Raw genomic sequence first — 24,846 nt, 5'->3', positions numbered from 1 at the left:
TGTCTTTTTTTGTGTGCTCATTTACAGCTTGTTATTGTGTCGTGTTGTTATACAACTTCCCCAAGTATGGAGGATGTTTGAGCGATCACAAACATGTTAAACCTCTATACATTCTTTATGTGTCTGTTATCGTGTTATTGTAGTTGGTTGCTGTCTACAATATTTGTTTTTCTTTCATTGTTGTAGCATAAATCAGGCTACTAGTTCTCTTTAGTATTTGTTTCGCATTTTGTCATGCCAGTGCTTTTATATCTTACTATACGTTATGGGTTTGCTCATTACAGTTTATTATACACATATCAATTGACCTGTCGCCACCCAAGGGGATCAGGTAGATAATGTGTAATGGCAGATAATTCCATATGGAAAAGAAATATCAACACCCATCGTTCAGCTAATGAACAATAAATTCAGACAAACCCCCAAAGGGGGCTAACTAATAACACGCGGAATACAATTATTGAACCGAAGGGTCTTTACTGAACATATTCTAAAGAACGGAATACAGAAGCTTACGTTTCTCCGGAGTTCAGATTAAATTGTCTCTCTAATCGAATAACACAATTCATTTCATCAACAGGGTTTAAACCGCTGATGTCACTACATGACACAACTGTAACATTATCTCCTGTTATTAAAAATAGATAAAGCTTATGTTTATTTTCTTTAAATCATAGATATATATAAGTATGCTATGTTGAACTGTCAATATCTTCTGTAATTACTTTTAGCATTATTATGCATTTTCGCTAAAACGCAAAATGAATTTACACTACTGTTCAACCATATTAGAAATTGTCTGAAATTTTTAAAAATAATGAGCAATACAAGCATCATTACAGATTTGTAATAACGCTTTGCAAGGGAACTGCAAGATCGAACCCTATTTTTCTATTCTTCATAAGATTGACATAAGATAGCTATCAGAGGTATCAACTGCGTAAAGATATGGGCAGTGATAGTATCATGCTCAAACACATAAATTTGTATAAGATGGCAGAAATGCAACATTACCTCCTGATATTCATACGAAATAAAATTGTTACGCAGCGCAACAAATGTGGAAACAAAATCTAAAATAAAATATAAGGTCTGAACACGAAGACAAAAAGGTGGCCAAAGGCATATACAAACAAGATAAAAATGGTGGGAATATTTTTGAATACGCGTAAATATTAGAAAATAATCAAAACAGACAAAACTCTACCTTCTATTAATGTTTTATGCATAAATTGTACATTCCCTTGAGCTATTCCAACCCGAGCTGATTTTATATAATTTGGGAAACTTGGTGAATACCCAATTGTCGAGTTGGTATGGAACACAGCATCCATGTGGAGTTCAAGAATATCAAATTTGTCTTGATTAGTCCATGTTAAATTGTTTGTTGCATTAACTAAAATGGATGATATCTCATTCCAAGTAGTTGTATCCATGCGAGTTAAAGTTGAATTTATTCTTAGTAATTCCGATCTATACACTTCGTCAACTAAAATAAAAACGCAAAAGTCATCATGCAGCACTATTAAAATGAATTCTCACGGAAATAAATAGTTTAAAATAAAAACATTGATTTAATTTTATCGATATCTTATTGTATTAAATATGATTGCACAATGAAGACATTAGTACGCCGAAAATTCGAATTTGCACCAGGTTCATTTACTCTAAATATGTTTACTTTTAATGAAGTGATTTAAAATTGTCTATGTGATACTGTTTTCATGAAAAAGTTTATGCATTAATTGTTTTTTGTTAATCTATTAACCTTTAAATTCGTTGTTAAAATTGACATCTTTTATATTTTTCAGTGACAATATGTATTAAAATAAGCTATATTGTAATTTTAACATACTTTGCAAACATGTAGCTCCACTAAATCCGTTTGAACACAAGCAACCATCACTATCAATTTTGCAGTTACCGGGGTAACATGGCTGTAAGTGGGAGCAGAATTGGTCTGCAACAGAGAAATTTTAGTTAAGTTTTTGTCAATTTCAAAATTACAACCTGTAATAGCTAATATTTAATACCTTCATATTATTATTTGAAAGGGAGAAAGGCATGTCTTATGATTATCAATGAGATTAAACTAAGTCATTCAAGATAGAAGGGAAAACACCAACACAATTGTTCAGGGAAAACGAAGAGCAAAAAACTGACAATGTCGAAAGCAAACTAATTTTCGAACCTTGAGAGAGAGAGAGAGAGAGAGAGAGAGAGAGAGAGAGAGAGTAAAATAACAAAAATACCGAACTCCAAGGAAAATTCAAAGCGGAAAGTCCCTTATCAAAAGGCAAAATCAAAAGCTCAAACACATCAAACAAATAGGAAACATCTGTCATATTCCTGACTTGGTACAGGTATGTAGATAATGGTGGATTAAACCTAGTTTATAGATAGAGAGATATATATAATATACGGACCTTTTACAAGCATTTAAGAGAAACTAGAAATCGACATATAATAAAGTTTTAGAATACGACAAAAGTGATTTATTTAAAAGTCCAAAACCTTTTCCAATTTTGATACAAACCATTCTAGCAGCATCTGCGTATGATTATATATCTCAGTTGAATCGTTATTTCACAGTTTATTTTTTCCAAAACCAGATTTTAAATTGACTGAAGAAAACTGAACAAGTAGGTAAGTTAAAGCAATCTCTTCAATATATTCCTTCATTTATTATCAACTGTAAAGATATCAAACAGAAATGAAAAGCAGTTGACAAAAAAAAGTGCAGAGGAGAGACTATATGGGTATTTAATAATAACTTACCTGTTGTAACAGTCACAGAACGTGGCTGTAAACTCATTGTTTGATGTGTTCCATTTCCATACTGGGTATATATATCAACACTGTAATTTGACCCAGGAAAAAGGCCATCAAATGTATATAGAGTGGAATTTGCATCAACGTTTAATGTTTGTGAAGAATTGTCTGGTTTGGAAAAAAGAATAATAAATCCGTGTCTTTGGTAACATGTTGGTTTATTTGTCCACATAATTGTAATCTGGCTGTTTGTTTTATTTACAACAAATATTGCGGAAGGACTTGCATCTGCAAGAAAACAATGGTAAATATATATAAATATTTATATGATGTAAATGTAGCAAAGTGATCTCGTTATTATACCCCCGCTTTAAAAAAGGGGGGTATACTGTTTTATTATACCCCCGCTTTAAAAATGGGGGTGTATACTGTTTTACCTCTGTCTGTCCTTCCGTCAGTCCGTCAGTCCATCCGTCCGTCCCATGAATATTTTCGTCGCATTTTTCTCAGGAACTACTTGACAAGGATTTCTGAAATTTGGTTTCAGGGTTTATATAAGTAAGTTACACCGTGTGATGCGTTTTCAGATTCATCACTCAGCAACTTCCTGTTTACCGAAATATTACGGCGGGGGTATCATCAGTGAGCAGTAGCTCACAGTTTTACTTGTTCATTTTACTAAAGAGCCGTCGCAGATGACATCTTTGTCAAAATGACTCAAAGTTTTTTGTGAAATATTTGTTATGTACATCTTGCATTAAAATCACTATATTTCAGCAACGCAGGTTGACAACTGACCTTTAATCTAAAATGAAGTGTACAGGGCTAGTTTGCTGTACAATAATTATGAGTATTTTTTTTATGAAATGGTGGTTTCTTTAGTCTGGTATCATTTATGAATTTTTACAACCTCTGGGTCGACGCCACTCCTGGTTGTTTCGTCCTCGAGGGTCACACAAGTCCAGTAGTCGGCACTCTTTTGCTGACATGAAATATAATTGATACTGTCATTTTCTGTGAATTAACTGTTATAAAATGTTGTATTACAGTATTCAAAAACCTATAAATGATTTTCTACACAAACCATAGATGGCCTTAGCCAAATTTGGCAAAAATAATGGAATTGTTTTGTTTTTAATGTTTTTCAATTTTATATTTGTTGTGGCCTTCCAACATTTTAGATTCGAGTGCCACGAATGAGTCTGGCGTACCAAATTATAAACCGGGTATCAGATATTGCAAAGCTTTTTACAAGGTTATTTATCGTGGTGTCTAAAAAAGAGTCCGATACCAAGGGGACATTCAAGATTCATAAGTCCAAGAGAAGCTGACAACCCCACTGTAAAAAAGAAACACGACAAAAAGAAGTCTACACAACACTACATACATGTAGGTATTTAAAGATTGCGCAACACGAACCCCACCAATAACAAAGGTGACATACCTACATAATATATATGAAACAAAACCTCAGTGCATACATAAATAAAAACTGAAATCAAAGTTTGAAAACGAAGATTTTAAACAGTCAATTTACAACAAAAATAAGTGAAAATGTTTCACAGTTAGAAGTACTTCAATTATAGATGTCATAAGCTGAAATTTAATGCCGATTAAATTAATTCATTTTGTTGGGTTTACGTCTACCGTTCAGATAATTTGCTCATGTTAATCTCGATGAAATGAATTTTCAAAACCTTTATAGAATATATGAAGTATAACGAATATACCAAGGTGACATTCAAAATTCATAAGTCCAAGAGAAGCTGAAAACCCCATTGTAAAAAAGAAACACGACAAAAAGAAGTCTACACAACACTACATAGGAATTTAAAGATTGCGCAACACGAACTCCACCAATAACAAAGGTGACATACCTACATAATATATATGAAACAGAAGTATAACATTTGGAATTGTATAAATTCTGGTCGTTTTGATACATATTGTTTAACAGGCTTGAAACAATATTATGTAAAAAAAAATCCGTATACTTGGAAAACTCGAAAGTATATCGAAACTATTTTAGGAGCTCTCCTTTTGTTTTAGCTACCATTAGTCTATGAAAAATATTCAATTAACGACAATCTTTATAAATTACTCAGAAATTCATTTAAAGATAAAACAAACTGAGTGATTGAATTATACTTACATTCATCAATTCCTTTAAACAATTTCACTTCTCCTACCTAGCAAAACAATTGAAATACACGTTATAAATAAAATTTAAATCACCTTAACTCGGTGGTCTCGCGTTGAATGTCGGAGATCGTGGGTCCGATACTCATCAGTGTCAAACCAACATTTTATATGGTATTTGCTGCTTCTCCGATAAGCACATGACATTTAAGATTAAGAGCAAAGTCCGGTTTGCTAGGAGTCGGAAAAAATGTGTCGGGGTAGGGTAAGAAGACTTTCTGCGAACTGTTGTAAACTAGCACGTTAAAACTCTGGCTCAGTGTGTCTAGTACAAAGCAAGGTTCATATCCATATCAGATGTATAAGTTCTTGTCCTGAATATGCATTAAATTTTCGCTGGACGTTTAACAACCAACACTCCATCAACATCATCATCATCTTTACGTATGTTTTTAATGCAAATAATCTTTGACCGTAATCCACATTCTTGCAGAGAGATTTAACATTGTTCTTTTCGGAAGATAAATCCCTCAACGCATACATTTTCTTTGAAAGGGAACAAATGTTTGATAGCTAAAGTGTTTGTCATCATTAAATGTTCCTTGTTTTTCAAAGTCGAATATTTTTGAAAGTTTAAAACATTAAAAGTAACGTTTTTTAAATGTGGTACCGATGGTCCTTTTCTCGATTTCTTTTCATCAGGAACGCTCAAAATCATTTGTTTAAGGTAGATAGGGTGCCTTCCTCCATCTTGGATTTTGAAATACCAGAAAACAATCGGTCTAGATCTTTAATAAAATGTGCAAATTTTGAGAGTTGTCGGTAATTCATGTGTAAAAATTTTCATTTCAATATAGAAAATGACATGTTTTATCATATTTATGGTTGTAATTTCACAAAAAACAGAATACTTTTGTTTGATTCAATTTTTTCCAACTTTGTCCCATAAGGGGAGGCAACTCAAATGTAAGGGTAGATAATTCAGATAAAGTTACTTTTACAATAGAATGTGTAAGAAATTAACCTATTTTATTATGTAGCAAGAAAACGGGTCCCGTGACCCCATTTTTTCTTTTTCTTATCTGAAAGCATAATATTAGAGCTATCTTCTCATTTTTTATCTCAAAATTCTATGGTGTAGTTTTCGTTTTATGGCAGAAAATTGGGTTTTGCATGCATTATCTTTACAAAAATCTGTCAATTTTGCACAACCTGTAGCGTGAAAATAAGCCCCGTGACCCATTCTTTTTATTATTTTTTTAAAAAAAGCATGAAATAAACTACATTTTGGCAAATTATTAAAAAATTCTATGGATTATAATTTAGACACCCGATCTACCTTAATAATTATATTAGTTTCATAAATACCTGAAATATTGATGCTGTTTGTAAACTTGCTGTATTAACTGATTTTACTGATAGGTAGAATGTTCCTTCATTTAGTAAGGCTAGTGGTACACCAAGGTCACAATTGTTGATTTCAAAATTTACAGAACGCATAAAACATTGTCCCTTTGGTATACAGTAACATTCAGGCGTCGATGAGCAGTAAACCTTCGTCTGATAAATACAATAAAACTGATACTAATACAAAAAAAAATGGGTTTTTAAGGAAGCAGAAAGACGCATGTATTAAAAATAAAAGATTAAAAATATTCCTTTTATTTATTAAAAAAAACACATTTTTCATATGAAATAACATATATAATCGCTTTCTTTTGTACGTTAATATAAAAATGTCATTACGTTATTTATTGTCACCTTTATTCACCTACCGTTGACAGTAAGTGGTTTAATTAAATTTTCTCAGACGTGTTTACGGAACATTACTTAGTAACAATTATCAACTTACTACGGAAAAGGAATCATTATATGTTCTGTACTTGATTTCATCAGTTTCATTTAAAACTATTTCTATGGAAATATTTTCGATACCACTGTGAAGATCTTGGAATATCAACGAAAATCTATAATGAAATTTCAGTTCAGAATTAACAAAACATTTTTAACAACACGATGTAAACGTATCTTTAACAGTGTGTCTTTTAAATAATGAAGAATTATAAAAAGCTCAATCTACTTATGTACATATCAATTTTTAAAATCAACCTAACATCCATATTTCATATTTGATACACAGAAACCTGGTATTGACTTAATAAATTGTCAAATGCCTTTATTACATATTTTAGCAGATAATGGATATCCACAGCACATAAGTTATATTGCTGGGTCTACAAAAATATCCACATAACTTTCTATACCGGACTTTATAGTAGCGGTAAAACTCCTTATTCTAATGGCGGTGTCTATCCGATGTTGATACGGATAATAAAAAAGACCTGTTTAGAGTACATACATGAATAATTCCCTCGTGCAATTATATTAAAAGCATTTGACCCCTGTATTATTTAGACAAGTGTACCCCAATGTAAACATGAAGCCAGATTGAAGTATATTGTATCAGTCTTAAAAATATGGCCAACGTCGAAAAACATATCTTGTTGACGGACAGAAAAAAATATACGCTGTAAAAAATAACTTTGGTTGAAACAAAACGTTCTCTGAAATTGACCTCAAATTACTCCATTATTTAATTGACAACATATGTGTTACCTTGGTTGAACGTGTTTTTCTACTGATAGTGTTGACATTCCTAAGGGAACGAAATGGCCTTCTCTACTCGCTGACCATAGATGACCTTGGATATTTTCCACTTGTAGTAGCCGCAATCAAATTGTCTTTTCCTCAATTATATCAGCGAATGCAAAGATGACTTTATATATGATTTTTACTTGCCATGAGCAACACAACAGATGCCAGTAAAAGAGGAGGATCGGTATACACCTCCACATCAACCGAGTTTATTACCGTTTTTTGGTGAGGTGAATGTTGCTTTATTTCAAATTTTCTATGAAGACTTATTTATACTATTGTTTGTATAATCTTTTTCCTTTGGCAATAATGTTGTTTGTTTGGCATGTAAATATTGTTTTATTGCCCCTTAGAACGCCACTTTGTTAAAATGCAAACAAACGATAAATTTAAAAAAAAGCATTTGCTTCATTCATCCTTTCGCCTACACAAAAAAATTATACATTTCTTCAAATAAATAAGATAGTTGCATTAACCATATTTGCTTAAACTAAAAATTTTGATAAGCAAAAACGCCAGTCATACCTTTAATAAAAATATTGTATCGTATGGTAATAATAATACCTGGTTGAAAAAACAGTTCCACCATCTTCTATGTTGTACTGAATCTCATTAACGAAATTATCAGGACCACTTTGATCAAAATATAACAGTGAAGTCTGTGTTTGGTGGTTCCCCATAACATCAGATGCTCGAATCCAAATTTGCAATATGTCACCATCGGATACTGATCCACTAGTCATTTGTACTGATGTAGATTCCATTAATGGCAATATTTCAAACCATCCAGTAGCTGGCGTCTGTGATTTCTTTGAACCAACAACTTCATAGACTAATTCAAATCTGGCGATACCATTGATGTTATCAATAGCATCTAATGTTCTTGTGCCTTCGTTATCGTCGAATTCAGGAAGAATGCGTTTATATCCATGGCGAAGAATGTTGTCACTTAGTCTTGGTTCATAATATAACACATTAGCTAGAAAATGACCATCAGAATGAAGCTGATTTAGAAATAGTCCTTCCCATGTAACGTTAATAATGCTTATACCAGTAGGGATGTAAACAGTCTGCCATGTGTAGTTTGTTTCAACCTCCGCAGATGAAACCAACAGTCGCCTGGACTCGTTTACAGAAACATCAGATGTTTTATCGTATATAACGATGCGTCGGACATATTCTGAATTATTGGCGTTGTCATTAATTTCTAATATACAAGAGTAAACTCCAGACATATCTGGAGTGAATTGTAGGTTTGTTATAAAGTCAGACTCTGGTAAAATTTCCTTAAGAAATAAGGGTTTAGGATTTGTCATGTTAGTAATTTGCGGTTCCATCAGTCCATCCTTATCCAACACGTAATCCAACTTCCAAATTTCGAACGTAAACTTATGAATTCCTGAAATCTTATCGTCCCAACCAGACCAATTAGCTTTGATAGGTGTCTGGATTGAAGTTAAAATGAATAATGATATCTTTTTTTATTTCGAATTGTTATGATATTGTTCTAAGTATTTGAAATAATGGGTCCACCCTAAAGGCCGTTGGTGATTATTCTACATACATTTAATTGGTTTTAAAATGTTTGAAAAAACTTTAGATATCAGTGTCCATGCCCATATTATATTAAAAAAGAGGAATAGGACGTAACTAATGTTGTTATAACTTATGTCCAATACCTTTTGCTACTTTTGCAAATACAATATATCTAAACTAAACTAAACTATATCTTTGTTTAGATATATTGTATAGCTATCAGTATCTGTGCGTACTATTAGATCCGTAATTTGTCTTTTGTCGTTTTGTTATTTATTTTTGTGCATAGAACAGACCTGACAAGTCGAGTTTTTTTAAACTGAGGTTTACAGATATTATGTTGGTTCGTTAAACCGCATTCCAAGGTTAGGGGACAATTGGGCGAACAAAATCGTATTTGACCCACAATACTTTTGATGTGCGTGTCCTAAAGCAGGAGCCTTTACTCCAGTCGTTGTCGTTAGTTGTAAAACACAAACGGTACTAATTTTACTGCACCACGGCCGTATGTGCATTTCGACATGTCTGCCATAATTGTACCTATTCATTTATTTGTACTTTGGACCAGGCTGTTGCTTTTATCTTTTGACCTATTTCATCCTCCTGATACTTTTATAACCTACAATAAGGTGGGGGTTTTGCTCATTTGTTAATACCGAACAACTTGGCTACCTGCAAATCGTTGTTATTTTGTCTTGAATAGATAGTTGTCTTGTTGACAATCATATCACATCTTTTTATTTAATAGCATAAAACAATTAGTTAAAACAATTTAAATACAATTAATACATCACAATAGGCAATATTATACATTAAAAAGTTGCATAATAGTTGATCAGACATATAATTTGGGAAGAAACTACAATTTATGTGTAGAAGAGACAAAGAAGAAGAAAAGTCTAAGTTACTGCTAAGAATGAAATGAAATCTTTTGTAAGACAGAAAGGGATTTTACCAATCTAATTAAAATTATATCTCCGCACTTGCTCCTCGTTGTTTATATGTCGCGCGTGGGAGATCTAACAACAGCCGCTTGAGGGTCATGTCTAGGGTCAAATTTGGTGAACTTTGACCGACCAATCAGCGTGCAGAAAATCAATTTCGATTAACCAATCAGCGACGGGCTTGTATACCATTATCGGATCGTTAAAAAACATGGATGCGCCCAGTTTGGACAACGTTTTGACAAAAGTTTTGCCAAAATTTGGTATAAATGATATCAAGAAGGAGCAAAAGGAAATTATAGAGTGTTTAGTTAACAAGAAGAAGTGCGTGGCTGTACTCCCGACTGGTTTTGGCAAGTCACTGCCGTTTCAACTGTACCTTCCAGTTGTCCGGGCGGTTATTGAAAACAGTTCTGACTGAAAAGTTTTAGTCTGTTGTCCCTTAGTAGCTCTGATGCAGGACCAGGTGGAAAAACTCTCGCACATTGGAAATATTACTGCTGCATACAAAGGTTAGTATAACTTTATGCATGCAGTGGTAGTAAGGCTTCAATAAATGGAATAGTCCATACTATAGTATTTAATGCCATTAAACACCTAATTTATATTATAATTATTATGTTGGCAGTGTTGTATAATAAAGATGTTTATAACACATGAGAAATCAGTTAGGGGTGACATGTTATCCCCCTGTACAGTGGCGGATCCAGAACTTTTTGTAAGGGGGGCCCACTGACTGACCTAAGAGGGGGCCCGCTCCAGTCATGCTTCAGTGATTCCCTATATAATCAACTAAATTTTTCCCACAAAAGGGGGGCCCAGGCCCCCCTGGATCCGCCTATGCTGTTGGAGCTACTTATATAATTAATGCAATGTCTCTATCTTACAAAAATGTCTTAAGACGTTATTCCCACACCTTATGGTGTCTAGATGCAGGGCCCCCTTTTCCATAGTCCTGGATCCGCATCTGACCAGGCAAAGATGAACATGTATGCCTTATCAAATAAAATAAAATTTATTTGCAGGAACAAACATTTAAACTTCAGTATATCAACACATGACTAACAGTAACAAAGCAGTAATATGAAACTTTAAAGTTAAAAAAAACTGCAGAAGCAGTTGATCATAGCCATGGTTGCACATAAATTTGTCTCATTTCACCGAGAACAGATTGTATCAGTCATATTGCCAGTATTTTACAGTCGTTTTGGCCATAATGCTAGTTCTTCATACTTTGTATAAAGATATATACTACATGTTGTATTAATGAAGCACCAGCTGAGTCCAAGGGAAGTGTTGTTAAATTACATGTACTAATAATCTATCTCAAAACAAATATACATGCATATAAGAATAAGAAGATGTCGTACATGTACAAGACTTGAAGTAAAATTGCCAACTCAACTCTCCACCAGACAACAAATGACAAAGTTTACAACTATAGGTCACCATCTGACCTTCAACAATGAGCAAAATGATACATACAGCATAATTAGCTTTACATGGCTCAGAAACGTGCGGGAAACTTAATTTTTAAATTAGATTGTTATTTGTCATGTTTGTGTTCAGGTGTTAAATAATGAAAAAATAAAAAAAAAATATGAAAAAGTGCAGTCTAAAAGACCTTGTTGGATGGCCAAACAGATACATTGGCAGAAACATCTCAAAATCGAGAAAATATGCCATGCATTCATTGAAATCTCAGCTATATTCATTTCTGTATTGGACTTTACAACAATAAGAATTATTTCATTGGATTTCAATCTTTAATCAAACGCAGTGAAATGGAGAGAGGGTATTTGTACAGTGTACATTTAAATTATAGAAGTTATCATAGAAATATGTCTTTTTGGAGACTGCCCACCTACATTTTTTTTTTGCATTTTAGGATCATCTTCCCCAGAGTGACGATCAAATCAAAGAGGGGTTGATAGATGTCATTTTTGCATCTCCAGAAACATTGGTTGGTGATCCCTATTGGAGAACGTGTTTAAAGAAGTTGAACATTAAGTTGGTTGTAATTGATGAGTTTCACACAATAGCAATTTGGTAAGTGGATACAATGTTTATTCCCCATGTTCATTTCTATTTGCACATTTACAGGACGTATTATGGTATACCGTTGTCTATATAAAAAAGAATAGTGGTAGGATTGCCAATGAGACAGCTCTCCACAAGTGACCAAATGACACAGAAATAAACAACTATAGGTCACCGTACGGCCTTCAACAATGAGCAAAGCCCATACCGCACAGTCAGCTATCAAAGGCCCCGAAATGACAATGTAAAACAATTCAAATGAGAAAACAAGCGGCCTAATTTATGCATAAAAAATGAACGAAAAACAAATACAAATGTATGTAACACATAAACAAATGACAACTACTGAATAACAGGCTCCTGACTTTGGACAGGCACTATACAGAATGTGGCAGGGTTAAACATGTAAGCGGGATCCCAACCCTCCCCTAACCTGTGACTGTCTGTCAATCGTCAACCTGTCAGACAGTAACTCAAAAACTATTCAACTAATTTGCATGAAACTTTGATGAATTGTTTCTATATATTGATGTGTACTCCCTTCCCATTTTTATGAATTTAGATTTTCAAAAATATAGAAGTAAAAAATTAAGACCACTGGTACAGAACTGTACAGCTTTCAAGAACGAGATAACCTAATACTAAAAAGTAAGCTCTTTTAAGACCACTACTTGCAAAATGATGAACCATTACAATGTAATTATAAGAATGTATGAAAAATAAAACCCTAAACAAATGTGATAGACAGCAACCAACAACAACCACTGAATGATAGGCTGTTACATAACAATATGGACAAGCACATACATGTATTTAATTTTGTTTTGCCATAAGAATTAACAATCTAGGCAAGAGGTGCTGATATTTACCTTTTATAAAAGTTTTTATAGAAGTACTTATTTCTATTTTTCTTTCAGGGGCCAAGATGAAGGAGACAGAAAAAAAGGCTTTTCGAAAATGGTTTTCAAATGTAGGTGAACTAAGATCCCTCTTTGCCGATGCTACAGTATTGGCTTTAAGTGCAACTTGCACTGTAAGCTTTAGGAAAAAAGTCATGAAAATATTGCAGCTAGCGGAGGACACAACAGAAATTAATTTATCACCAAACAAGTCTAATATTAAACTAGTATCTTCCAAAATTAAAAATTAAATTGAAATGGGAATGACATGGTTAGTAGATGCATTAGAGGAAAAAAGTCAGGACTTCCCTCGTACACTTTTGTATTGTTCATCGATAAATGACACTTCCAAACTTTATAAATACATTGTAACAGAATTGCCACATTGTGCCAAGTATATTGAGATGTTCCATTCTGAAACTCCAGATGTTAACAAAAACATCATAATTAATGCATTGAAGGAGGAAAGTAGTGTTTTGAGACTTATTTTGTCAACCAGTGCCCTGGGAATGGGTTTAGATGTAAAAAAGTGTAGTGGAGTGGTATTATTTGGACCTCCAAATAATCTGGTAGATTTGCTGCAAGAAATAGGGCGAGTGTGGAGGGATGGAAATCCATCAGTTGCCATTATCCTATACAATGGATACCACTTGCAGAAGTTGAAACCGGAAGCTAAGGCAATTCTTAAAGCTAAAGATTGTAGGAGAAAGGATCTGATGTGTAATTTCCTCAGAAATTCAGACTTGGATGATTTGATGAAGAAAGAAAGCAGGAAACATTCATGCTGTGACTTGTGTACTAAGTCTTGTAATTGTGAATCCTGTGATATGTTACCTCTTGAGAAGTTATTTCTGTCAGAACAAGTTGTTGAGGAGCTCGAGGAGCAAGAAGATTCTGCTGTTTCAGATAGCGATACTGAAGACTACAATTTGTCGGCCTATGAATACTTCGAAGATCTTGATATGGCTTTATTAGAAATACAAGATGATTAAAACAGTTGATATTTATTTATTTAATTTTTCAGTATCTGGTTTCTGTAACTTATTCAACTTTAGACTCTTCAAATTTTTTTGACTTTTAACCCCCTTACAATTGCTGTATTGCCACTCTAAATCTGGGTTCATGTCATGCCTGCAGCTGTCAATGTGACTAAAAAGAGATGTAGCGTATAAAAACAAATGAGACAGTAACTGATTGACACACATCATAAGATATTTACTTGTTTTCATCTTAAAAATAAAGAGATGCGGTATGATTGCCAATCAGACAACTACCCTCCAGACTTTTCAATAACTTGATATAAGCAATTGTAGAACAACGAGAAAAACCCATGCCTTTAGTCGGCTACAAAAGGCCCCGACCAGAAAAATATGAAAAAATTCAAAAGAGAAAACCATGTCTGCCATGTCTGTCAGATATGGTTGCAGATTCGCCTAATCTTGACCTCATTTCATGAAACAAGCATATAATTATATTCGGGGTCAAGTCTGCATCTCGATTACTATAAACATGATAAACAAACAGAAAAATATATTTGGTGTGGAATTATTGTAAGATGTACATGTTATATAAAAAAGAAGATGTGGAATGATAGCCAATGAGCATGATTAGACAACTCTCCACAAGAGACCAAATGACACAGAAAGTAACAACTATAGGTCACTGAACGGCCTTCAACAATGAGCAAAGCCGATACCGCATAGTCAGCTATAAAAGGCCCTGAAATGACAAATGTAAAACAATTCAAACAAGAAAACTAACGACAACCACTGAATTACCTAAGGCTCCTGATTTAGGACAGGCACATACATACAGAATGTGGCGGGGTTAAACATGTTAGCAGGATCCTAACCTGGGACAGTGGTGTAACAGTACAACACAGGAACGAACTATAAAAATCACTCTGGTTGGTTTCTGACCTTGACTTTTCATGGTTTATTGATCAACAAGTCAACTATCTTTGGTGTATAGAATTATTGCTATTGATGTATGTCCTTTTGTGCTAAGTTTTGGCATGGTTCATATGACATGTATGACTTTTACCTTTTTGTTCATTGTTCTTGATGATGTTATATTTGTTCTATATAGCAGACTCATTGTATTTAACTTGGTGTAGCCAACAGTATACATAGAGGATGATTATTTTTGCTCAAAATAAACATTGACAGGTTGATTGATTATTGATTTCTTCACTTGGGTTTCAGTGGCAAATATTTCATGCATATTCAAGACAATAACATGAAGTGGGACTATATCTTACTATACAACTTTGTTCAAGACCAATGTGTTCATCAAGAAAACAGTCAAATATAGACTTAATACCACATCTTCTTTTGTATACGACCACAAAATAATTTTGCGGTCGTATATTGGTATGACGTTGGCGTCGTCGTCTGAAGACACATTGGTTTTCGCACTCTTACTTTAGTTAAAGTAAATGGATCTCCATGAAATTTTACCATAAGGTTCAATACCACAAAAGTAAGGTGGGGATTGATTTTGGGGGTTATGGTACCAACAGTTCAGGAATTAGGGGCCAAAAATAAGCATTTTTGTAACTTCCAGACATTACTTGTGTGTTAGTGTATGGATCTCTCTGACATTGTACCACAAGGTTCCATATCACAAAGGGAAGGCTGGGATTGATTTTGGGGGTAATTGCCTCAAAATTTTAGTAATTAAGGACCAAAAAGGGGCAAAAAACAAGTATTTTTCTAGTTTCATGACAATAACTTGTGTGTAAGTGTATGGATCTTTCTGAAATTGTACTACAAGGTTCCATATCACAAAGGGAAAGCTAGGTTTGAGTTTGGGGATAATTTCCCTAAATGTTTAGGAATTTTGAACCAAAAAGGGGCCAAAAATTAAGCATTTTTCTAGTTTCCAGTCAATAACTTGTGTTTGAATAGGCAAATTAAAAATTTATAAGTTCTTAGACCACATTTATTCTGTGTCAGTAACCTATGCTGTGTCAAATATTTAATCACAATCCAAATTCAGTGCTGTATCAAGCTTGACTGTTGTGTCCATACTTGCCCAAACTGTTCAGGGTTCGACCTCTGCAGTCGTATCAAGCTGGGCCCAGCAGAGCATTTTATTATATTAAGTTACTGTGTTTAATTTGACTAAGATAGAAATTGAACCAAATAATGTGCACTAATAACTTCATCACTCAGGAAAGCACATTTAACCAACACCACCTTGTATAAGTTTTATCAACAGCTCTTTACATGTACATATAGGGTAAATATCTGCATGCTGGTCGCCTTGTGAACAAATCTGTAAAAGTTTGGTTTTTATCTCATTGTTGTTTTGTACAAACGTGCTTGATGTTTTCATAAAGTCATTTCGGGTCTTTGTACAGCTTGCTATAGGTTTTACTCAAAGTCAGAGGTGGAACTGTGAACTTTAATACAGAAAAATAAGTTGGTCCCTTTTGAATAGTTGTCTCATTAGAAATCAGGCCACATTTTTATAAACATGTTTTTGTACGTAGTTATGCTGCCTAATCAAAATGACCATGATATTCTGCAACTAAACTGAAAGTATTTCATTACTTTGTTTGTTGGGTTGATGTCTCATTGACTTATGACACTTTAATATCAGCAACAAACTACTAAAAAAGTACCAGCTAATTAAGGTTATGACTTAAGAGAAAATTAAACCTGCACACTTTATTCACAATAATTTAATTCCAAGCAATATTTTTCAAATATGTGGATTTGAAGGTGATGGAAGGGGACTGTTGGTTGATGTCACGGCGATGAATCAATGTACGAAGTCCTATAAATGCACTGTCAAATGGTTTTTTGTCTTTTTTTAGCTCCTTGCACTTAATTGTTATTATTCTTGAAGTTTTATATGTTACATGTAGTACATTTTCTTGTAGTAGGTCTTTTGCAATTTTCTGAACATCAGCTTGGTATGACCGTATATGGTGGAACCCCTTCTTTCCTGTTAAATTGGTAATGTTATCAAAATGGCTTGCAAAATTAACTAGGTGAGGATACTCTTTAGAGTGTTGAAGGATACTTTCCTTTGTCTGATGTCCTGAACATGTTACTTTTGTATCCTTGTTCAACATCTCTCAAGTATTCATCTAAGCTTATATTATTGTTTGTTCCACCTTGCAGATTAACAAATCTATTAGCAATTAATCTTTCTGATTGGTCAGGTGGTAAGACACCCGAAGTTAGTCACTTAGTTCTTCTTGAATTTTTAATGCATCTTTCTTTAATTTGATTGACTGTTGGACTTTTCTAAAACATTTAATACAGACGCCATTGTCATTGTCTACTTCGGCGTTTACTTCAAAACCAGTAACAACACTAGAAATCATTGCGATTCTCTCTGAGTTCTGCTGAAGTTTCAGTTTGAACAGTTTTTTTTTCAACACGTTCTCCCGTTGAGGAGATTTCTATCTGGATGAAAGAAAAACCGCATAAAACACAAATGTTTGTTCATACTGATATTTTCCTTGGGGTGCATACTTCACATGATGCCATTTTAACCTCGGAAGGCAATAATACAAACTATTATTACAGTTGTATGTTACGAAACGTTTTTCGCATGGGGGATGCCATTTTTGTTTATATACATTCGGAAGACCTCTAGACGCTACTAAGACTCCTATGCCAGTCCAATACCCTAACACTTTGTAGCACCTTCGCTGATTGGCTACAGCAAATTTGACCCTAGACATGACCCTCAAGCGGCTGTTGTAAGATCTCCCACGCGCGACATATAAACAACGAGGAGCAAGTGCGGAGATATAATTTTAATTAGATTGGGATTTTACAGCAATAGTAAGGACAATTAATCTTTTTGTTTTGTAAAATCAACTGTTCAGAGTTCTTCTGACTTTAATTTGACAATTTACATCTTTTTTCCCCAATAAATAATATAACTGCGTTAATATCAAGTATTTTACCTTTGTTATGTCGTTTTCAAGATTCATTGGATTGTCTTCACAAGATAAAATTTGGGTACAGTGTACAGGAATATCAAAGTCGAATCTAAATTCCATCGACTGCTGTACTGACTGCCCTTGATAAAACTCGATACCCGTGATTTCATTATCGGCAAAGTTTATTAGTTTCCTGTTGCCTCCTGAATGTGCCATGAATTCTAGAGTCATTCTGGAGGAAAAATAATATTTCACAAAAAAAATAATATTTAACCAAAATAGAGGTCGCTATACTCTTTTAATTGATCTACTCAAGAATTAAAATGGTTAAATTGTCTGTTGAGAAAATAACTTGTACGTTCTAACGTTGTCTTTAATATTAAGGTTTAATCCACATATTCAAAGATATTATCAACAACAACAAAAAAAGAAGGAAATTAACATTGACATGTTTTGCTTGTAATTAGATTAGACGAATTATTAAATTTAAACATTGCATAAATACTGTCATAACTGTAATTTACATTTCTTGTCAGTTTTATTATTTGTATTTGTTGTTTATTCTCTTATACTTACATGTCTCCAGATGATAACTGTGATGCATTTAATAGTTGAATATTACAATGTAGTTCAGGTATGGGACTTTCCTCACTTGGATCAGTACATTGAAGAACTGTTTTATTTTTAACTAGTAAGAAAAAAAAATCAATGTCTTTTAATGAAAATGTGATTTTATTTTAAACTATTTGTGTGTGTATATAGTCAAATGCGTTTTGTTAAAATATACTTTTTCACTTTTTTGGTCTTTTGGAAAATGTTGTTTGTGCTGTATTTAGACCCCTCTACCAAGCAATTTGTTTTGCATGCACACGTATAAAAATCGCGGTTTTTATCCAACGCAATCATAGGTTTGAACGTTGTTTTCAATTTAGACTTGTTTTTATTTTTTGTTTGGGCTTGTATTATATTTGCTTTCGGGTTTATATGATCCGTTCATCCTATTTCGACTCTTTCAAAATTGAAGAGTCTATCCTAAATTAAGGTAAATTATATGGCCTTCCAAATACCGTTTCGATTCCTTACATCACCGAAGAGACATTAATTGTCGAAATCCGGATATAGTGTACAAATATTTGCACCTCATGTTTGCGGTATACCATCTTTTCCGCAAGCCTATTGTTTTCTGTTTGGTTATAAATTAATAATAAGATTCATTTTATTACATCTTGTGATCCGTTTATTTGGCAATCGCCAATGGCAGTCAGCAGGGTTAAAGAACATCAGTTGCGTTTTGTTTTAATATACTTTTTCACTTTTTTTGGTCTTTTGGAAAATTTTGTTTGTGCTGTATTTAGACCCCTCCACCAAGAAATTTGTTTTGCATATGCACACGTATAAAAATTGCGTTTTTATCCAACGTAATCATAGGTTTGAACAACAAGTCTAAATTAAAAACAACGTTCAAACTTATGATTGCGTTGGATAAAAACCGCAATTTTCATACGTGTGCATGCAAAACAATCCAAAAAAACAAAAAAAGTTTGACTAACAGGTCGAATAACTGATGTCATTGGGGATTGCCAAATAAACGTATCACAAGATGTAACAAAATGGATCTTAAAAATTATCAATTTAATACCAAACAGAAAACAATAAACTTGCGGAAAAGATGTTATACCGAAAATATGAGGTGCAAAAATTTGTACATCATATCCGGATTTCGACAATAAATGTCTCTTCAGTGATGTTAGGAATAGAAACGGTATTTGGAAGGCCATTATAATTTACCTCAATTTAGGATAGACTCTTGGATTTTGAAAGAGTCGAAATAGAATGAACGGATCACAGAAACCCGAAGGCAAATATAAAACAAGCCCAAACGAAAAAATATAAACAAGTCTAAATTGAAAACAACGTTCAAACCTATGATTGGGTTGGATAAAAACCGCAACTTCTATACGTGTGCACGCAAAACAAATTTCTTGGTAGAGGGGTCTAAATACAGCACAAACAACATTTTCCAAAAGACCAAAAAAGTGAAAAAGTATCTTTTAACAAAACGCATTTGACTAATAGGTCGAACAACTGATGTCCTGAAACCCTGCTGACTGCCATAAGCGATTGCCACATAAACGGAACACAAGATGTAACAAAATGGATCTTTATTATTAATTTAATACCAAACAGAAAACAATACACTTGCGCAAAAGATGGAATCTATATAAATATAGGTAGTAGTAGTTTACCGATTTTCGAATCTCATTAAACAATACCGAAGATAACTCAAGGTAACAATTAAAAACTGATGGAATCGCATTAACCCTAAAAGGAGCGATACCAGGTGCGTCGACAGGTTAACCGTCTCCTCCTGCTATGCATGCATCACCCGTAATGCGAATCGTATTTAAAATGTCACAATCGGGAATAGTACCGAATCGGTAAATTTACAGATTTTGGTATCTAAAAACATAAAAATGTGAAAACATGTCGCTAGTGAGGTGAGAGACAGACATATAAAAGAAATAACCGTTTCAGGTTGGGTGTTGGATAGGCCAAATATATATGAAATGGGGGAATAAATTTGTAAAAATTATATAATGGAGACCATTCTTCCAATGCACACATCAGCATATATCTTCAAAAGATATAACAGTACTTTAGATGCTATTAACGATGTAACAGGAGTTACAATGACAGCGTACGTTTTTCAAAATAACATAATTAGTAGAACATCCAAACCCTACATGCAACCGATCCATTTATCAACGACGTTAAGAGTCGATTTAATAAAGATAAAAATAAGTTGGTCCAGACATGTAAGTCCTTTCTTATCTCACATTTGAGTTAAATGAGAAAAATACTACATAAAATGGATGTTAACACACTTTAAAAAAATAATATTAAAATGTTCTAATTACAATTATAACTCAAAAGATCCTTTTATCGAATTGCTTACCAGTAGATTGAAATGTATGTGTGAATTGTATATGTCCCTCCACAATACCAAACTCAGATTTATTCAAGTAATTTGGATATCTTGGTAGTGATCCGAATGTCAAATTTCCGTCAAAAGAAGCCTCTAGTACAAATATCCTTGAATTAAACATTTCCTGATTTGCCCATGTCAAATTATGTTCGGTTGAATTCACTTGATACGTGTATTTCACAATATTAGTGCTCAAATCTACGAAGCTAAAAGTTGCTGCACTTCTTTGTAAGGAAGGCGAATGCATTTCGTTGACTGAAAAGAAAGAACGTCAAATACAACATAGATTAATATTTTTTCAATAAAGAGGTTCCAAGTATTTGTTAAGAAAAACGTTTTGTGTAATAAATACACGACCGGACAGTTGTTGAAAATAGCACGGACATCTGAAGCGCAGGACACAGCGCATGTGGATGAATATATATAAATAGAGAGAGAGAAAGAACAAAAATGTCTATAGATGAAACCCTTTGTTGACTAGTTCATGTCTTTTGGTTTGCTAGATCGTTTATGTTGTTTGTTTTCCTTCTTAGTAATATGCAGTTCTTAACATTAGGTGTTAAACACTCAATTGGCTGTTTATAGGGACCCGAAGCAAGAAATCAATTTTCCAAAAATGGAAGTTTATCATTGGGAATTTTACTTAGCAGTTTCATTCTATAAAGTTCAAGAACATATAACCTTTCAACATTACACAGTTTATTTTTGTTTGTTCGAGTTTCATAAAAAAAAAACTATATATGGTGATGGTCACTTTAAACAAACTCTCACACGACATATCGAGTAGAAAACTAAGATGATTCCAATAACATTGTATATGCAATCTGATACAATAAATAAACTTACATTGTAAACAAGTAGATCCACTGAAACCATTAGAACAGATGCATTCATCAATATCACTTTTACAATGACCAGGATAGCATGGTTGTAGATGAGAACAAAAGGAAGCTGAAATTTACAATTTGTTGTTAACATGGTAAACGTATGATTTATTATTGAGAAATAATCATACTATGGGAATCATGTTAAGCGTATCATTGTTTATATATCAGTTAAGTTAATTAAATCAAGCAATTTCATTTGCCGACAGAAAACATCTAAAGCCTACTGTGACACAATATATATTACTGTATATATCATCATATGTTACTAAAATCCTATATTTATATACTTTTAGTTATTTAACTTTTTTACTGAATGTTTGACGATATATATACATAAATAGACATGAATATCCCATTCCTTCCCCAGAAAATGAAATGGTCGACCCTTTGACATTATCATGTCTGATGGATACTACATTTTACTCAGGCAACACAAGCTATTTTCTTCTCCTTTAAAAAAAATAAATGTCATTGCGGAGTTATGAAACTTTATTTGTTGAAAAATCATTGAAAACTGTCAATTTTTCACACTTTGGACAGTTATAGATTTTTTTCGTTAAAAAATCGGACAGCAAACTTAGTTAGAATTGATGTAGCCTTAATAGTGCCAAATTATTCATGTTTTGTGTCAATGGAAAACAATCTGTGTGCATGTCATTTAATAAAAAAAAAATGGGGGGTCTATTTGAGCAGTGCTCACAGTATTTCTAGTTGATCCTATAAATTCGTTTAAATCATAAAGCCGAGGAAAAAGGGCACAGCACTTTATTTTCTTATTCACTATGCATATGTTACTATTTGTACGCACTCGGTTTATTATTTATTAAAAACGTAAAACTTCCAGAAAATGTTTATTTATGTTTAACCTGTTGTAAACGCATGTTCTAATGGTATTGGACTGCGGGTAACTTCTGGTTCGCTGTCATAGTCCGTATAAATTTCTGCTGTATAAGTGGTGCCAGGTGAAAGGTCATTAAATGTGTATGTATCAGAATCTTTATCAATAACAAGTAAGTCTGTCGTATTATCAGGTTTATACAGTAAGATGATATATCTCAGTCGTTCATAACATGTGGATGTATTTGTCCATTGTATGGTCACTGCTCGATTTGTAATGTTGACAGTAGTAGCAAGTGAGGGACCTGGATCTGAAAAATTATTACAATATTTTGTTTACAGGTTTTCTTTTAACATTTAATTATAAGTTAAGTAAAGTGCAAAATGTAGTACTAATAGTGCTTCTTTGCTATGCTTGTTTGGCAGTTTAGTTTATTTATCTACTTAACTTTTTTCATTACGTATTTGTATTGTTTATTCTTATCTTTTTTCTTCTTATGTTATTCTTAGGACTTGCATTGATTCATTTTATTATACCATGCCGTTCATACATTGTATATGGACCGTTTTTGGTGGTAGATAATAATATTGTTCCATGACATATTGATTTCATTTTAACTGAATTCACCATTCTGTTTCATTTAAATGGATTTAAAGATAAAATAAATATGTCAACTCTCCAACTATTATAGAATGTCATGAAGTGCCATTTCTGTTAAAACACTAAACCATTACTATGATTCAAAGTGTGTTCACATTCACGGTAAAAATGAACCTTGTTGTTTTGTTTGGCAGTTATGTATATTGTAACAAATGAGTCGTGTCTCTTCGATTTGGTCTTTGTGCCTTGAGGGATATGACGATACGGGTATAAACTACCCATGACCTTCTGTATTATGTTTTGGTAAATATTTTGAATATTCCCAAGTAATCCTCAAGCTCCTGTACGATACTCGATGAGTAGTTACGGTAATTAAACATCCGATAATAGTAGTAAACTAGTGTTTAATTAAAAAAAACTACTTACAACTATTGATACCGTTAAACTTTGAGACATCCCCTATCTGTAAAAGAATATAATAAATAATATCAGCACAAGTTGAACACCTTTTTAAAATATTTGGATGTAATACACCTAGTAGAAAGCGTGTCTGTTTATTTCAAACATGAAATATGCCTTCAAAATACAGAAATGGTTTGTAAGCAAAGCAGAATATTGCCGATTGACATATTATATGAGAAAAAATCAGTGTAATAAATTTGATTTCGACTTTTTTCAATACAGCAGTCTAAATGGAAAATAGACGGAGGTGAATTCAACACTTATTTATTAAAGAAGCCACAAAATGATAAATATAAAACTTTGAACGGTACAGCAATACTTAAGTACGTACTTCTATAAATGTAGAAGTGTCTAAAGATGCTGTGTTGTGTGATGTAATATTAATATGATAATATCCATTCTCTATCATATCTATCGGTACACTCAGATGGCAATTATTAATCTCTATGGTTATTGACCTCATAAAACACAATCCCATAGGTACACAGTAACAGTCATGTGTAAGAGCACACGATTCAGTGGTCTGTAAAGTATAAGATGTACCATTAATCTTATATTTTATACAATTTTACGTTACATTATTATATATTTTAAGAAAAAATGTGACTAAGAAAAAAATATTAAAATTGTTCTGGTATAAAGATAAATAGAAGGAAAATCTTATTTATAATTTGTCAACAATTTTGTCATGTCCACTTAACTTAATTCACAGATTGTTTAAAACGTACCTTCTCTTCAACATACACATTTTCTTCGAATTTGACACTGTCTGTTCCGTTAAGCACAACTTGTATTGAAACATTAGTCACACCACTATGTAGATCTTGGGATACAAACGTAATCCTAAATAAGTAAATCATTAATTAATAATTAAGTTAAAAACAATTAATCTTAGACATAAATTATCAGAACAAATTAAAATAACCTGCAATTATATGATCGTAATTATATATAAACATTAACTCAATGACAAAGAAATAACTCAATGAGAAAAAAAGGAATTTGTACGAAATGATAGCTACGGTGTACTTATTGTGAGAATGCTTTAAAGTATGTAAAATTGTCTAAAGACTTGAAACTCACTTCTCTTGTAAAAAAATATTTTTATTTATCTGCATGATAAATTTAAAACAATGACATATATTTGCTTTTTATTCCTCTCGTTTGTTGTACAATTTCAAA

General features: G+C 33.0%; 1 protein-coding gene and 1 long non-coding RNA gene across 3 annotated transcripts in view; one reads left to right on the top strand and one right to left on the bottom strand.

The window, feature by feature from the left end:
• Nucleotides 1-24,846, bottom strand: part of LOC127730466 (uncharacterized) — a 97,297-nt gene that overhangs the window by 10,017 nt on the left and 62,434 nt on the right. For both annotated transcript variants that reach the window (XM_052238888.1, XM_052238889.1), the window contains exons 19-34: nucleotides 24,393-24,507; nucleotides 23,996-24,187; nucleotides 23,629-23,665; nucleotides 22,631-22,912; nucleotides 21,724-21,828; nucleotides 20,848-21,132; nucleotides 18,468-18,579; nucleotides 17,916-18,123; nucleotides 8,131-9,011; nucleotides 6,764-6,878; nucleotides 6,280-6,471; nucleotides 4,925-4,961; nucleotides 2,779-3,060; nucleotides 1,856-1,960; nucleotides 1,208-1,489; nucleotides 517-628 (exon numbers count right to left, since the gene is read on the bottom strand). In XM_052238888.1, the coding sequence (XP_052094848.1) occupies nucleotides 517-628; nucleotides 1,208-1,489; nucleotides 1,856-1,960; nucleotides 2,779-3,060; nucleotides 4,925-4,961; nucleotides 6,280-6,471; nucleotides 6,764-6,878; nucleotides 8,131-9,011; nucleotides 17,916-18,123; nucleotides 18,468-18,579; nucleotides 20,848-21,132; nucleotides 21,724-21,828; nucleotides 22,631-22,912; nucleotides 23,629-23,665; nucleotides 23,996-24,187; nucleotides 24,393-24,507 (3,342 nt within the window). The remainder of the gene's footprint in view (nucleotides 1-516; nucleotides 629-1,207; nucleotides 1,490-1,855; nucleotides 1,961-2,778; nucleotides 3,061-4,924; nucleotides 4,962-6,279; nucleotides 6,472-6,763; nucleotides 6,879-8,130; nucleotides 9,012-17,915; nucleotides 18,124-18,467; nucleotides 18,580-20,847; nucleotides 21,133-21,723; nucleotides 21,829-22,630; nucleotides 22,913-23,628; nucleotides 23,666-23,995; nucleotides 24,188-24,392; nucleotides 24,508-24,846) is intronic.
• Nucleotides 9,032-13,996, top strand: LOC127730505 (uncharacterized). Its single transcript, XR_007995130.1, has 3 exons — nucleotides 9,032-10,558; nucleotides 11,935-12,095; nucleotides 13,004-13,996. It is a non-coding gene; the product is annotated as an uncharacterized LOC127730505 (long non-coding RNA).

This window comes from Mytilus californianus, unplaced genomic scaffold (genome assembly GCF_021869535.1).
Source record: "Mytilus californianus isolate M0D057914Y unplaced genomic scaffold, xbMytCali1.0.p SCAF_2, whole genome shotgun sequence".
Lineage (NCBI taxonomy): Eukaryota > Metazoa > Mollusca > Bivalvia > Mytilida > Mytilidae > Mytilus > Mytilus californianus.
Note: the sequence above shows the minus strand (reverse complement) of the source record. Positions and strands in the feature narration are given on the sequence as shown.